At 47.8% G+C, this 17,427-nt stretch overlaps 1 protein-coding gene across 1 annotated transcript in view; it reads right to left on the reverse strand.

The window, feature by feature from the left end:
* Window positions 1–1,566: 1,566 nt before the first annotated feature.
* Window positions 1,567–17,427, reverse strand: part of adgrl4 (adhesion G protein-coupled receptor L4) — a 91,549-nt gene continuing 75,688 nt past the window's right edge. Inside the window, exons 13-15 of the mRNA XM_033029071.1 lie at window positions 14,088–14,179; window positions 7,732–7,900; window positions 1,567–2,016 (exon numbers count right to left, since the gene is read on the reverse strand). Of these exons, the coding sequence (XP_032884962.1) occupies window positions 1,954–2,016; window positions 7,732–7,900; window positions 14,088–14,179 (324 nt within the window). The 3' untranslated portion in view covers window positions 1,567–1,953. The remainder of the gene's footprint in view (window positions 2,017–7,731; window positions 7,901–14,087; window positions 14,180–17,427) is intronic.

The raw sequence follows: 17,427 nt of genomic DNA on the forward strand, positions 1-17,427 counted from the left end.
GAGCCCACAGTGGTCTATTGTTGGTGTGGAGCCCACAATGGTCTATTGTTGGCTGTGGAGAAGGTGATAACGAGTCGATCCAAACAAGGCGGCAGTGAAACTGGCAGGATGACCAGGGTGGGGGGGGGGGGGGGGGGGGGGACGGAGAGAGAGAAGGGAAAGAAAGAGTGACTTGAAGTTAGAGAAATTAAAATTCATACCGCTGGGTTGTAAGGCGAAATATGAGGTGCAGTTCCTCTAATTTGCGTTTGGCCTCACTCTGTCAAGGGAGGAGGCCCAGGACGGAAAGGTCAGTGTGGGAATGGGAGGGGGAGTTAAAGTGTTTGGCAACCGGGAGATCGCGTGGGCCAAGTTAGACTGAGCACAAGCAGAAATGGATCGCCCTATCCTAATGCCCCCTGTCCCACTTAGGAAACCTGAACGGAAACCTCTGGAGACTTTGCGCCCCGCCCAAGCTTTCCGTGCGGTTCCCGGAGGTTGCAGGTGGTTGCCGGAGGTTGCAGGTAGTTGAAGCAGGTAGGGAGACCGACAAAAACCTCCGGGAACCGCACGGAAACCTTGGGTGGGGCGCAAAGTCTCCAGAGGTTTCCGTTCAGGTTTCCTAAGTGGGACAGGGGCATAAATGTCCAGCACATGTAGTGTGTAGGATAGTGCTAGTGCATGGGGTGATCGCTGGTAGGCATGGACTCGTTGGGCTTGAGGGCCTGTTTCCATGCTGTATCTCTGAAGTTTAAAGTCCACGTCACTTTATCGTGCATCTGTACACCGTGGATGGCTCGACAGCAATCATTTTTTGCCTTTTGGTTGACCGATAAGCGCGCAACAAAAGCTTTTCACTGACCCTCGGTACTGGTGACAATAACTAAACTAGTCTAAAGATTCGCAACCTGAACACAAATATCCTGGGACTCCATACCTTGCATCTTGTTACTCTTAATGAATGATAGACACAAAGATGTGTAGGAAGGAACTGCAGATGCTGGTTTACACCTAAGATAGACACAAAGTGCTGGAGTAACTCAGCGGGACAGGCAGCATCTCTGGAGAAAAGGAATAGGTGATCTTTTGGGTCGAGTCCCTTCTTCGGACTGAGTCTGGAGTCTGATGAGGGTGTTGACCCGAAACGTCACATCTTCCTTCTCCCCAGAGATGCTGCCTGAGCCGCTGTGTTACTCCAGCACTTTGTGTCTATTTTAGCTGTAAACCAGCATCTGCAGTTCCTTCCTGCACATCTTAATGCTTGTTCCCTTTATATTAGGGGATCTCATTCGGAAAGATATTAAGATGCAAACCTGGAAGCTGAAATCTGACTGGATAAAATGTTACATTGAAAAAGCAACTCTTTTAACACAAAAGAAGTAATTGTTGTAACTGGGCGGCACGCAGCGGTAGAGTTGCTGCCTCGCAGCGCCAGCGACCCTGGTTCGATCCTGACTACGGGTGCTGTCTGTGCGGAGTTTGCACGTTCTCCCCGTGACCTGCGTGGGCTTTCTCCGGGATCTTCGGTTTCCTCCCACACTCCAAAGACGTACAGGTTAATTGGCTTGGTATAAATGTGAAATTGACCATCTTGTGTGTGTAGGGTAGTGTTAATGTGCGGGGGGGGTCGCTGGTCGGCGCGGACTCGAGTTCCAAAGGGTTTGTTTCCGCGCTGCGTCAATAAAAACTAAGGCTTGGAGTTATACAGCTCAGCAAGGAGCGTGTTGGCCCAACTTGCTAATGCCGAACAAGGCCATTAAACAAAAATCGAAGGGAATCCACGTGGAACGGAAGACTAGGTGTGGGATTTGTAAGTTACCTGTGTTTTTTCCACCACCCACTCTATCCCAATGAAGCCCACCCCATAGTAAAGCTCTAAATAAATTATGGTCACAACCCATCAACGTCATTGGCAACTCGTCCGAGCGGTCTATCTTCTCCCATCTCCTGTTGGTTGTCCATCTTCCGTCAGATTTATTTGAGGTACTCAAAGCAGCAGGGCACGTTCTTAAATAATCTGTAGTACTCCTTCTGAATCTGCCAGGGAAAATGAAATAAAACCATGTTAGCAGACAATAGACAATAGACAATGGGAGTAGGCATATATATACATGCCTAAAAATGCCTACATATATACATGCCTAAAATATATATGCGTGTGTGTGTGTTTGTGTGTATATATACATGCCTAAAATATGTATGTGTGTATATATATATGTGTGTATATATATGTGTGTATATATATGTGTGTATATATATGTGTATATATATGTGTGTATATATATGTGTGTATATATGTGTGTATATATATGTGTATATATATGTGTGTATATATATGTGTGTATATATATGTGTGTATATATGTGTGTATATATATGTGTGTATATATGTGTGTGTATATATATGTGTGTATATATATGTGTGTATATATATGTATGTATACATATGTGTGTATATATATGTGTGTATATATATGTGTGTATATATATGTGTGTATATATATGTGTGTATATATATGTGTGTATATATATGTGTATATATATATGTGTGTATATATATGTGTGTATATATATGTGTGTATATATATGTGTGTATATATATGTGTGTATATATATGTGTGTATATATATGTGTGTATATATATGTGTGTATATATATGTGTGTATATATGTGTGTGTATATGTCAGGTCAAGTTAAGTCGAGTCAATTTTATTTCTATATCACATTTTAAAACAACTCTCGTTGACCAAAGTGCTTTACATCAGTGCAGGTACTAACGTGCTACATACAGTGGTACATAGATCGAACAATACATACATAAATACATACATACAGCGCTCCCTCAGAGGACCTCAACAAACGCTTGGGAGTAGAAATAAGTTTTAAGTCTAGACTTAAAGGAGTCGATGGAGGGGGCAGTTCTGATGAGAAGAGGGATGCTGTTCCACAGTCTAGATCTATATATATACATACACACACACGTATATATTTTAGGCATGTGTATATATATATAGACACACACACACACACACACACACACACACACACACACACACACACACACACACACACACACACACACACACACACACACAGAGACACGCACCTGCACACATATGTGTATGTGTGTATAAGTGTGTGTCTGTGTCTATATTCATATTATATATATGTGTGTGTATGTGTGTTGTGTGTGTCTGAGTGTGTGTATATAAATATATATATAAGAAACAGACAAATAAATAAATATATGAGAATTAATATAATATTTATATCAATTAATAATATAATTATTTAATTGTTCTTTTTCTGGACATATGACAGTAAAGCACTCTTGACTCTTGACTCTAGATCGACATTAAGATGTGCAACTGGAAAGCAAGGTCAGAGAGGCCCATGCTGGCCGGTGCGGGCAAGTTGGGCCGAAGGGCCTGTTTCCACGCTGTATCACTCTACGACTCTACGAGGGGACATGCGGAATTGTAATATCTGGGGATCCACAATGGGCATGGGAAGGGTTAATGAATTGCCAACCGTCTAAACGTAGACGGTTGCAATTCCCACTTGTGTTGGAGTGACCTGCACTGACAAAGATTAAACAAGGCACAGAGTGGAGAGAATATTGATAGCATTGATTAAAGGGATCGCATCAAAAAGTAATGATTGCAGGATCAACGTGTCGCGTGCTTGTGAACTTTGACCTTGGCCCACTGAGGATGGTGAACCAGTAATTGATTATCTCCTCTCCACAGCATTAAAAGAGGATTGTTGACAAGCTCGGTTACAGTGACACTTTTGTCCGAATCAATAAAACCTTAAACAACAGCAGAATGTATATTAAGTGCCAAAGTCCATCAGGAAATCCTTGCTAAACAAGATGCATAATTTACTCAGAATGGTGCCAGAAAGATGATTTCAAATCTATTTACTGTTCAGTTCCATTCCGGCCTTCTCTCTCCCTCAGGGGCTGTCCCACTGCGGTGACCTAATTGGCGAGTTTAGAAGAGTTCAGGAAAGTTTAGGGGCTGTCCCACTTGGGCGACATAATTGGCGAGTTTAGAAGAGTTTAGAAGAGTTTGAAAAAATGACATGTTGGAGAACGAGGGGACCACTCTCGAGCATGAAGGAGAGTTATGAAGACCTCCTGTGACCTCGTGTCGACCATGCTGCGAGTATGAGTCGAGAGCAAACTCACCAGAACTCGCGGATTAGGTCGTCCAAGTGGGACGGGCCCTTTTGAAAAAGTGTCATTTTGAAGACCTCCTTCGACTATGTTGAAGACTAGCTACGACTAGCTTTGGAAAAATTGGACACCGAATGGTGGAGAGTGAAGACAACCTCTTTCGATCTCCCTACGACTATGATGAAGATTATCTACGACTACCTTTGATTACCTACGACTAACATGCCGACCTACTACGACCTAGTTTGACTAAACCTACGAGTAAAAAATATATAGATTTTTTCCATGGCGACCTTTTTTTACTCGCGGGCATTTTTCAACATGTTGAAAAATACACCGCGACCGAGCTGAGGCCTCGAGTACGCGGGGACTACTCTCGAGCATGAAGGAGAGTAACGCAGACCTCCTAGGACCTTGTGTCGACCATGCTGCGAGCATGAGTTGAGGGCAAACTCTTCAAAACTTGCCAATTAGGTTGCCGCAGTGGGACAGCCCCTTAAGAACACAATTAGCTCAGATTAATCGCATGCAATGAATCTTTAGGAAGACATAATTCAAGGGGGAGCACAACTAGTAGAGCTGGTATTTCACGGTTCCAACTCTCCAGATTTCAGGGTCTGAAGAAGGGTTCCGACCCGAAACGTCACCTATTCCCTCTCCGCACAGATGCTCATGTTGGGGCTCATGCTGCTGAACTCCCCGCGGTGAGCCCTGTCATCTGACCTCAGTCAGGCCTACGACAACAAACAGAGACAGCAGCAGTCGCCGCAGCTTGGCGCCAACCCGGAGCATGCGCCCTTTTTTAGGGCGGGCACCTACGGATGTCGAAAGCGGATGGCATCGCCGCGCTGCAGACTTCTGCTGCCTCAAACGCAAGAAGGAGAAGAAGAAGCAGAAGAGATGTTGCCTGACCCACTCAATTACTCCAGCTTTTGGTGTCTATCTCCCAGGCTCAATCCTGAGCTGCCCCGGTGCTGCCTGCATGAAGTTTGCACGTTCTCCCCCTGTGACCGAGTGGGTTTCCACCAGGTGCTCTGGTTTCCTCCCACACCCCAGGGAACTTGCAGGTCAATTGGCTGCTGTAACTAGCCTTGTGTGGTGGAATCTGGGAGGAGTCGACGTACATGTGAAGTGAATATATTGGAATTAGGGTAAATGAGTGCTTAAGACCGCACTCCAAAGATGTGCAGGTTCGTAGGCTGATTGGCATGGTATGAATGTAAATCGTCTCTAGTGTGTGTAGGATAGCGTTAGTGTGCGGGGATCGCTGGCCGGCGCGCACTCGGTGGGCTGAGAACGGTCTGTTTCCACGTTGTATCTCTTAATGCAGGGGTGGGGAATCTGCGGCCTTCTAGGCCATTAAGTGCGGCCTTTTGAATGAATCCAAATTTTGTAGAACAAATCCTTTTATTTTTATTAGTATGTTTTTGTTCATCTTTTATGATTTTTATTTTAATCTTAAAATGAACGTATTTAAAATACCAGAGGGTAAAAGAAGATTCAATGAAATAATCCTCCCGGACTGACGGCCACAATTAAAACATTAGTAAGTCATGAGGGCTATTTTAACAAAATAATGTACATTTTGAAGTATATCTAATTAAAGTTTCTTGGATGCGGCCTTATTAGATTACAGCTAACTTAATGTGGCTTTCCAGCATGAAGAGGTTCCCCGCCCCTGTCTTAACGGAAGCATCCTTCCACAACCAGAGAGCAGTGCTGAACTACTATCTACCTCTTTGGTGACGCTCGGACTATCCTTGATCAGACTTTGCTGGCTTTACCTTGCGCTGAATGTTATTCCCTTATCATGTATCTGTACACTGTAAATGGCTCGATTGTAATCACGTATTGTCTTTCCGCTGACTGGTTAGCACGCAACAAAGGCTTTTCACTGTACCTCGGCACACGTGACAATAAACTAAACCAAACTGAACTAATCTAAACTTGTTTGCTGAAATTTGCTGTGGAAGACTGCGGGAGGGAACAAGTCACAAACAAATAAGCCAGCAACTAAAACTTCATTATTGACAACATCAGGGCCCGAGCTATCTCAGAGTCTCACGGTTCCTGGGGTAATAATGCTAATGCTTGTATATACTTTGAATAGCAATGTAATTAGAAAGCTATTTATTTCCAATTATCAGGTGGTCGTTGGAATATAAAGCGATATGTCAGCATGTAATAAAGATGTTGCTATGATACTATTCACAGTGCTAATTATGCAGATCGTTAACAATATTCCAGCTATTTAACTTAGACGCAAGATTTGCAATATCTCACGAGTTGTATCAAAATGTGGAATTTAAAAAAAAACAGATCACCACCTTTTTGTTTTGTTGTGTAATGAAACTTGGAAAATGGAATCCGGGGAGAGACACAGGGAACTGATGGTGGAACCTTGTATAGAACACACAGTGCTGGAGGAACTCAAAGTGTCAATAGTCAATAGACAATAGACAATAGGTGCAGGAGTTCGCGCCAGCACCGCCATTCACTGTAATCATGGCTGATCATCCACAATCAGTATCCCGTTCTTGCCTTCTCCTCATATCCCCTGACTCCGCTATCTTTAAGAGCCCTTTCTTACTCTCTCTGAAAGCATCCAGTGAATTGGCCTCCATTGCCTTCTGAGGCAGAGAATTCCACAGATTTCGCAACTCTCTGGGTGAAAAAGTTTTTCCTCATCTCCGTTCTAAATGGCTTGCCCCTTATTCTTTAACTGTGGCCCCTGGTTCTGGACTCCCCCAACATCGGGAACAGAACTCCCCCAACATCGGGTCAGGCAGCACCTCCGACTCTGAAGAAGGGTCCCAACTTTAAATGTGTTGGAAGGAACTGCAGCTGCTGGTTTAAACCAAAGATAGGCACAAAATGCTGGAGTAACTCAGCGAGGGCAGGCAGCATCTCTGGAGAGACGAAATGGGTGAGGTTTTGGGTCGAGACCCTTCTTCAGACCCAACTTTAAATCTCGCCCATCCATGTCCTCCAAAGATGCTGCTGGTCATAGAGTGATACAGCGTGGAAACTGGCTCCTCAGGCCATCCTTGCCCACGTTGACTAACATGTTCCATCTACACTAATTCACCTGCCTGCATTTAGCCCATATCGCTCTAAACCTGCCCTGTCCACGAGCCTACTGGTTCTTAATTGTTGTGATAGCACCTGCCTCAACTACCATTTCCGGCACCTCGTTCCATACATCCACCATCTTCTTTGTAAAAAACAAGTTACCCCTCAGGTTCCCATTAAATCTCCCCCCCCCTCCTCTCCCCCTCACCTTAAACCTACATCCTCTGGTTCTCGATGTCCCCAATTCTGGGCAAGAGACTCTGCCTGCTTACCCGATCTATTCCTCTCATGATTCTATGTTTCCCATATTGGTCGCTTCAGCCACAAGCGATGCTGCTCTAGCCGAGGTTTGGAGCAAGCGGCCAACTACTAGGATGCATCATCCATGGCCAGTCATGACCGAGGGGGACCTACGACAGGTTTATTCTATCTCACCAACCAAATGGAACATCCACCCCCGCGTCATTTGACAAGCTCTTTGTTCGGAGATTTGAAACTTACCTTCTTTGAAAGGACGCAGAGGAATATAAAGATGAACATCCCTTGGAAGGCATTGGAGATGGTGAAGAGGTACGCTGTCACCAGGGACCCCTTGATAATGTGCAGCACGCCTAAGGTCCAGGTGGCACCGAGGAGGAAGAGCAAGGCCAGAGCACCCCGGGCGCATGACCTGCAAGGGACAGAGAGATAGCATTACTTCACTGCAGGCGCAAGGAACTGCAGATGCCGCCATCTTGCGTAGAACACAGAGTGCTGGAGTAACTCAGCGGGTCAGGCAGCATCGGTCACTGGGCGACACAGCGGTAGATTTGCTGCCATACAGTGCCAGGCACCCGGGTTCGATCCCGACTACGGGTGCTGTCTGTACGGAGTTTGTACGCTCTCCCCGTGTCCTGCGTGGGTTTTCTCCGGGATCTCCGGTTTCCTCCCACACTCCAAAGGCGTATAGACTTATAGGTTAATTGGCTTGGGTATAATTGTAAATTGTCCCTAGTGTGTGTAGGATAGTGTTAGCGTGCGGGGATCGCTGGTCGGCGCGGACTCGGTGGGCCAAAGGGCCTGTTTCCACGCTGTGTCTCTAAACTAAACTAATCTAAACTAAATTTCTGGACGACATGGATAGGTGGCGTTTTGGGTCGGGACCCTTCTGTCGGGACATCGATATGTGATGTTTCGGGTTTGGACCAGTCTGGAGAACAACTGACTCGAAATGTTACCTATCCACGTTCTCCAGGGATGCTGCCTGACCCGCTGAGTTACTCCAGCACTCTGTGAAACATCACATATCCATGTTCTCCAGAGATGCTGCCTGACCCGCTGAGTTACTCCAGCACTATGTGAAACGTCACCTATCCGTGTTATCCGGAGATGCTGCCTGACCTGCTGAGTTACTCCAGCACTCTGTGAAACGTCACCGATCCATGTTCTCCAGAGATGCTGCCTGACCCGCTGGGTTACTCCAGCACTTGGCGTTCTACTCATTAGTTCACCATCCATGCCGAGCTAGACAACGTCTACAAGTAACGTGCTCCCAGAACGTGAAGTCACAGGTTTTAGTTTTTCTTTAGTTTGTGCTACAGCATGGAAACAGGCCCTTCAGCCACTGACTCCTAGCTGATCATCGATCACCTGTACACCAGTCCTATGGCATCCCATTTTTGCATCCTACAGGGCCTGTCGCACTTGGCGATTTTTTTCGGCGACTGCCGGCGTCATTGACTGACGTATCAGGGTCGCCGAAAGATTTCATAAATTCCATAAATTCACAACTCTCTGGGTGAAAAAGTTTTTTCTCACCTCAGTCTTAAATGACCTCCCCTTTTCTTAGAATAAAGGGGAGGTCATTTAAGACTGAGGTGAGAAAAAACTTTTCACCCAGGGAGTTGTGAATTTGTGGAATTCCTTGCCACAGAGGGCAGTGGAGGCCAAGTCAGTCACTGGATGGATTTAAGAGAGAGTTCGATAGAGCTCTAGGGGCTAGTGGAGTCAAGGGATATGGGGAGAAGGCAGGCACGGGTTACTGATTGGGGACGATCAGCCATGATCACAATGAATGGCGGTGCTGGCTCGAAGGGCCGAATGGCCTCCTCCTGCACCTATGATTCTATGTTTCTATTTCGTACATTTCAAAATCCAGCGACGACAAAAAAATGTTGCGGCACTTGAGGGAACGCCGCGCGTCGATACGTCATCGCGCCGTGACTTTTTCGGTGACCTGATATGTCAGTCAATGATGCCGACAGTTGCCGAAAAAAATCGGCAAGTGGGACAGCCCCTTAAATGTTAGGGGCAGTTTACAGAAGCCAATTAACCTACAAACCTGTACGTCTTTAGGATGTGGGAGGAAACAGGAACACACGGAGAAATCCCACGCGGTCACGGGGAGAACGTGCAAACTCTGCACAGACAGCCCCCGTGGTCAGGGTTGATGTTGGGTCTCTGGCGCTGTGAGGCGGCAGCTCTACCTTTGGTAGATAGGGTGGTGAAGAAACCATTTAGTGCATTGGCCTTCATCAGTCAGGGAAGTGTCTAGAGACTGGGACATTATGTAACAGCTGTGCTAAGTGTTGATGAGGAAAGATGTCATTAAGCTGGAACGAATACAGAGAAGGTTTACAAGAATGTTGCCAGGATTTCAGGACCTGATCTACAAGGAGAGGCTGGGCAGCATAGTACTTTATTCCTTGGAGAGCAAGAGGCTGAGTCTAGATTAGTTTACATATACAGCGAGGAAACAGGCCCTTCGGCCCACCGAGTCCTCACCGACCAGCGATCCCCGCACATTAACACTATACGCGCTGGGGACAATTTACATGTATACCAAGCCAATTTACCTACAAACCTGCACGTCTTTGGAGTGTGGGAGGAAATTGAAGATCTCAGCGAAAACCCACGCAGGTCACGGGGAGAGCGTTCAAACTCCGTTCAAAGAGCACCCGTAGACAGGAACGAACGCGGGTGTCTGGCGCTGTGAGGCAGCAACACCACCATTGGTAGATAGTGTGGTGAAGAAGACTTTCGGTACATTGGATCGAACGGAGGTCTCTGGCGCTGTAAGGCAGCAACTCTACTGCTGCGCCACCGTGCCGCCCCAGGTGTAGGGAATAGATAGGATAAATGCACTCAAGGGCCGGTCCCACTTGCCGATTTTTTCGGCGGCTGCCGGCATCATTGACTGACGTATCAGGTCACCGAAAAATTCGCTGTGTGATACGGCGTGACGACGTATCGACGCGCGGTGTTTTTTTCAAGTGCCGCAACGTTTATTTTTGTCGTCACTGGATTTTGAAATGTTCAACATCTTTTGGTGACTCTGATATGACGCCGGCAATCGCCGAAAAAATCGCCAAGTGGGACACAGGCCCTTCAGTCTTTTACCAAGAGTAAGGGAATCATGAACATATCAGTTCCACCACAGCACCTCGTCTTAAAGAAAGACCAGGAGAAGTGGCACTGTTCTCAGGCTGTTCTCAACCCAAAACGTCGCCTATTCCTCTTCTCCATAGATGCTGCTTGGCCCGTTGAGTTAGTCGGGCACTTTTTTGTCTATCAGCGCCTGCAGTTCCTTCCTACACCAGTGGCACTGTGTTTAATCCACCCGCCAGCTGCCTGCTTACTTAGGAGGTGGTTTTAGTTGAATTACAGTGCTGTCACTTCTGCTGCAGGGGCAATTTATCACTTGTAATTAATGAGCTTTCAGCGTTTGCAGGTTTACAGATCTGTGTCCTCACTTGTTCTATTTGGATGGCAGTCACGTCAAGTTCATTGGCATATGTGCACAGGCACGGCGGCGCAGCGGTAGAGTTGCTGCCTTGCAGCGCCACCGACCCGGGTTCCATCCCGACCACGGGCGCTGTCTGTACGGACTTCGTACGTTCTCCCCGCGATTTTCTCCGGGATTTTTAGCTTTAGAGATACAGCGCAGAAACAGGTCCACAGAGGCCACGTTGGCCACACTAACACTACCCTACACACACTAGGGACATACTACATTTACACCAAGCCAATTAACCTACAACCCTGTGCGTCTTTGGAGTGTGGGAGGAAACCGCAGATCTCGGAGAAAAACCCACGCGGGCACGGGAAGAACGTGCAAACTCTGTGCAGACAGCACCCGTAGTTGGGATAGAAGCCGGGTCTTCAATCCCAACCAGGGGCCACGGTTTAAGAATGAGGGGTAAGCCATTTAGAACGGAGACGAGGAAACACTTTTTCTCACAGAGAGTGGTGAGTCTGCGGAATTCTCTGCCTCAGAGGGCGGTGGAGGCAGGTTCTCTGGATGCTTTCAAGAGAGAGCTAGATAGGGCTCTTAGAAATAGCGGAGTCAGGGGATATGGGGAGAAGGCAGGAACGGGGTACTGATTGGGGATGATCAGCCATGATCACATTGAATGGCGGTGCTGGCTCGAAGGGCCAAATGGCCTACTCCTGCACCTATTGTCTATTGTCTATGGCGCTGTAGGGCAGCAACTCAACCGCCCCCAATCTCCGAATCTACGGTTTCCTTCCACATTCCTAAATGTACAGGTTTGTAGGTTATTTGACTTGATATAATTGTAAATTGTCCCTAGTGTGTGTAGGATAGCGTTAGCATGCGGGGATCGTTGGCTGGCATGGACTCGGTGGGCCGAAGGGCCTGTTTCCGTACTGTGTCTCTCAACTAAGGTAAACTTAAGGTACAGGGACAACAAAAGTCTTGCAGCAGCTGCAGCTTCCCAGGCACATAGACTTGGACAACACATGCACAGTTCATACAAAAATTACACACATTTTATCAGACAGCAAAAAGAAAAAAGAGTGCATATAATCACTTTGTGTAAAGCATTATTATAATAATAAGTGTTGTCCATAAGTTATAGGAGCAGAATTAGGCCATTCGGCCCATCAAGTCGACTCCGCCATTCGATCATGGCTGATCTTTCTTTCCCTCTCAACTCCATTCTCCTGCCTTCTCCCTATAACCTGTACTGATCTTCTTACATGAGAGGTTTAAGAAAGAATTGCAGATGCTGGATAAATCGAAGGTAGACAAAAATGTGCCTGTGCGTGACTTTGTTTAACGTGGGGAGACTGGTGCACAGAGAGCCACCACACGGTCCTTGACGGATCTGGGTCATGATCCAGTGGCATGGAGTCCAAGACGACCGGAGACCCTTTTCTGCTGCAGCCTTCATCCAACCGCCTTCCCAGCCGTTGTGACGCTCCACTAAGGTCAGCCATCGTCCTCCGCCTGTTCCACCGTTGAGGTCTTGGTTGGATTGCTCTTTGTCAGAGACCTCCTCCTCGACCAGGAGCATAGCTCCAGACGGCATCGCTCTCAGGTTCTCAGGACCACACAAGCTCTTCCACCACGGCAAGAGAAGTTCCTACACCTACTGTATTGTGAAGCCTCATCTACTTCCAATGCTTGTTTAAATACAATACACGTTAAAATATATCTCTATGCAGCAAAAAGTCTGAAGAAGGGGTTTCGGCCTGAAACGTTGCCTATTTCCTTCGCTCCATAGATGCTGCCGCAACCGCTGAGTTTCTCCTGCACTTTTGTCAACCTACAAGTTTCAATATTACTTGATAGGGAAAAGAAGCTGGATGTTTGCCAATGATAAAGTAATCGCGAGTTTAATTAATTAAACACATTTTCGTTGACGTCTAGCGTAGGAAGGAAGGGTCTCGACCCGAAACATCACCCATTGCTTCTCTCCAGAGACGTTGCTGAGTTACTCCAGCATTTTGTGTCTATCTTCATTTCGGTCTAGGCTAATTATTGCCACATCTAGTGAAGTAAAAGTGAAAAGCTTTGTTTTGCATGCTATCCAAACAGATCAGGTATATGAAGCTAGACAAAAATGCTGGAGAAACTCAGCGGGTGAGGCAGCATCTATGGAGCGAAGGAATAGGTGACGTTTCGGGTCGAGACCATTCTTCAGACCGATATGGAGGTGGGGGGGGGGGGGGGGTGGAAGAAGAAAGGAAGTAGGTGGAGACCAGTTGGCTGTGGGAGAGCTGGGAAGGGGAGGGGAAGGAGGGAGAAAGCAGGGACTACCTGAAATTGGATGTTCATACCGCTGGGGTGTAAACTGCCCAAGTGAAATATGAGGTGCTGCTCCTCCAATTTACGGTGGGGCTCACTCTGGCCATGGAGGAGGCCCAGGAAAGAAAGGTTGGATTCGGAATGGGAGGGGGAGTTGAAGTGCTGAGCCACCGGGAGATCAGGTTGATCAGGTTGCTTTCCTGTTTTTGCAACCAAATGTGAGGTTATCAAAGTGAATGGCCTACTCCTGCACCTATTTTCTATGTATCTATGTTAGGGTGAACCGAGTGGAGGTGTTGGGCGAAGCGATCGCCGAGCCTGCGCTTGGTCTCACCGATGTAGAGCAGCTGACACCTAGAGCAGCGGATGTAATAGATGAGGTTGGAGGAGGTGCAGGTGAACCTCTGCCCCACCTGGAAAGACTGCTTGGGTCCTTGGATGGAGGCGAGGGGGGGGGAGGTAAAGCGGCAAGTGTAGCATTTCCTGCGGTTGCAAAGGAAAGTGTCCGGGGTGGGGGTGGTTTGGGTGGGAAGGGACGAATTGACCAGGGAGTTACGGAGGGAGCGGTCTCTGCGGATATACTATGAATACAATCAAGCAAACTCAAGTACAATCGGTAGAGCATAGGGGAAGATACAGGGCGCAGAATAATGTTCTCAGCATTGTAGCGCACCAGTTCCACAGACAAAGTCCAAAGTCCGCAATGAGGTAGAGGTGAATCGGACAGTACCGCTAGCTTACGGAGGGACTGTTCAGAAGCCTGACAATGGAGGGGAAGAATATTGCAACTTAGTTTAAATGGACAATTTCAGATTTTTAACCTTACCTAATATTTTCGTAGCAACTCACTTCCGGTTTCAACATGGAGGTGTGCCGGAAGACCTTGTAAATAATGACTCCAAATGCCAGGAGATTGACCTGAGAAATAAGCATAGATAAAGTAAGACAGATGACTGAGAGAGGGTTGAAGACATGAGGGAGAAAGACGGTTAGACGGGCGGTATGATGCCAAGCCCAACTCTTATCTTCCTGCACCTAATCCATGTCCCGCCATTCCTTGCATATCCATGTGGCTATCTAAAGGTTTCTGAAACGCCACTATTGTATCTGCCTCCACTACCATCATAGAGTCATAGTCATAGAGGGAAACAGGCCCTTCGGCCCAACTTGCCCACACCGCCCAACATGTCCCAGCTACACTAGTCCCACCTGCCCGCATTTGGTCCATATCCCTCCAAACCTGTCCTATCCATGTACCTATCTAACTGCTTCTTAAATGTTGGGATGGTCCCAGCCTCAACTACCTCCTCTGGCAGCTTGTTCCGTACACCCACCACCCTTTGTGTGGAAAAGTTACCCCTCAGATTCCTATTAAATCCTTTCCCCTTCACCTTAAACCTATGTCCTCTGGTCCTCGATTCACATATGGGCAAGAGACTCTGTGCATCTACCCGATCTATTCCCGCTGAGTTACTACAGCAATTTGTGTGTATCTTATGGATGCAGACACCGGCCCAAGTCACCATGCCGACCAGGATGCCCCATCTAAACTCGTTCCACATGTCCACGTTTGTCCCAATTCCCTCAACACCTTTCCTATCCATGTACCAGTCCTTTAGAGTGTCTTTAAAAAGTTATTGTAGTACCTGGCAACCTGTGTCTCTCAGGTTCATAGTTAATCTTTTCCTCTCACCTGAACGACTGTGCATCCAGGGGTGGAAATCCCAGGGGGGGGGGGGGGGCAGGGGGGACACGTCCCCCTCTGTTCTGAGAGGTAGGGGACATCCCCCCCAGGTTTTTGTAATCCGGATTTTAAAATCTCCGCTCTCCGCGAGACAGTGGGGGTGGGACATTGAAGGCGCCGATTGGACAAGAGAGACGTCGGTCAGCAGGCAATGGGGGCGGAACATGATGATTCAGCGCGATGATTGGGGGAGGGAGACGTGCCAAAACACTCTCGGCACAGACCTGCGCCTCATCCGCAGCCAGGATCGATCCCGGCTCACCGGCGCTGCCCCCCCCCCCCCCACCCGAGTGCCCCCCCCCCCCCCTTCACTGGCGGCCAGAGAGGTCGGGAGTCAGATGGGAGCTGTACCCCCAGTTCCACAGCCAGCACAGACAAGCAGCGCTAAACCCAGCTCAACTTTGCCTGTCCCGCCAGGTTAACCTAGACTGGACTTGCGGGAAATATGGCCCAGGCCCACAGCCAGCGTGGAGAAGCAGCGCTGGTATCCCGTCAGTCCAGGCAGGGCTGTAGGTTAACCCGGCGAGACAGACAGAGTTGAGCTGCATTTAGCGCTGGATTGAGCCTCCGAAGCCTTGCGCGTGTGTGCGTGAGTGTGTGTGCGGCCGGCAAAAAATTGTGTCCCCCCTGTCCCCCGGTCCCCTCCACATTTTGATTTCCGTGCCTGAGTGCATCTACCATTCTTGTTCCATCTATGTACCAATATATCCTCTTTCTTGTCCCGGGTGGCACGGTGGCACGGTGGCGCAGCGGTAGAGGTGTGAAGCACGGTGGTGCCTCAACTCTGCCACTGCACCCGTGGTCGGGGTTCGACCCCGACCACGGGTGCTGTCTGTTCGGAGTTTGGACGTTCACCACGTGACCGCGTGGGTTTTCTTCGAAATCTGATATCCTCTCACACTCCAAAGACGTGCAGGTTTGTAGGTTAATTGACTTGGTATAAATGTAAATTGTCCCTAGTGTGTGCAGGATAGTGTTAGTGTGCGGGGATCGCTGGGCGGCGCGCAATCAATGGACGGAAGGGCCTGTTTCCGCGCTGTATCTCTAAACTAAACCAAATTAAACCTCCGATTTTCCCAGCATCTGCAGTTCTTTCTTAAAAAATGCTGCCTCACCCACTGAGTTTCTCCAGCATTTTTGTCTACCATTGATTTTTCCAGCATCTGCAGTTCTTTCTTTAACTGCTTGCACTGGCCCTAAATCACAGGCTACTTCCAATAGACAATAGACAATAGGTGCAGGAGTAGGCCATTTGGCCCTTCGAGCCAGCACCGCCATTCAATGTGATCATGGTTGATCATCCCCAATCAGTACCCCTTTCCTGCCTTCTCCCTATATCCCCTGACTCCACTATCTTTAAGAGCCCTATCTAGCTCTCTCTTGAAAGTATCCAGAGAACCGGCCTCCACCGCCCTCTGAGGCAGAGAATTCCACAGACTCACAACTTGCGTTATTCTGCAATCCCCCACCCTGGAAAAAGACTTTCACCCTCTCTATCCTCTGATCCTTGATTCACCAACCCTGGGCAAGAGACTTTGTGCATCTACCCGATCTATTCCCCTCATGATTTTATACACCTCTATAAGATCACCCCTCAGCCTCCTGCGCTCCAAGGAATAAAGTCCCAGCCTGCCCAATATCCCCTTATAGCTCAGATCCACGAGTCCTTACAACATCCTTGTAAACAAGGATGTATTTCAGCATGAATCTGGTGGACTGAAGTGCCCTATTTTTATCGACCCTGACTCTATGCATCGCATCTCCGGCTCGTAAGACTCATAGAACATAGAACAGCACAAAGGTAGACAAGAAATGCTGGAGTAACTCAGCGAGTGAGGCAGCATCTCTGGAGAAAAGGAATGGGCGACGTTTCGGGGTCGAGACCCTTCTTCAGACTGATGTCAGGGGAGGGGGCGGGACAGAGATAGAATGTAGTCGGAGACAGTGAGAATAATGGGAGAACTGGGAAGGGGGAGCGGATGGAGAGAGAGAGAGAAAGCAAGGGCTACCTGAAGTTAGAGAACAGTACAACACAACAGTAGGCCCTTTGGTCCACAATGTCTCTGCCAGTCATGATGCCAAAACCAACTCTTATTCCAAGGGTCTGAAGAAGGGTTTTGACCCCTAACATCACCTATTCCTTTCCTCCAGAGATGCTGTCTGACCCACTGAGTTACTCCAGCCTTTTGTGTCTATCTTCAGTTTAAACCAGCACCTGCAGTTCCTTCCTGCACTCTTATTCCAAGGAGTTATCTTAATATAACTCCCTCTCACTGCTCCCCTGCGATTCTGGCCTTGATTTGCCCTTTTCACACCATTCATTCTTTTGTTCTCTATACCTTTTCATACCTCAGCTTTCCCTCTCCCCTGGCACTCAGTCTGAAGAAAGATCTCCACCCACAAGATTACCTATTTCTTTTCT

This window comes from Amblyraja radiata, chromosome 10 (assembly GCF_010909765.2).
Source record: "Amblyraja radiata isolate CabotCenter1 chromosome 10, sAmbRad1.1.pri, whole genome shotgun sequence".
Classification (NCBI taxonomy): domain Eukaryota; kingdom Metazoa; phylum Chordata; class Chondrichthyes; order Rajiformes; family Rajidae; genus Amblyraja; species Amblyraja radiata.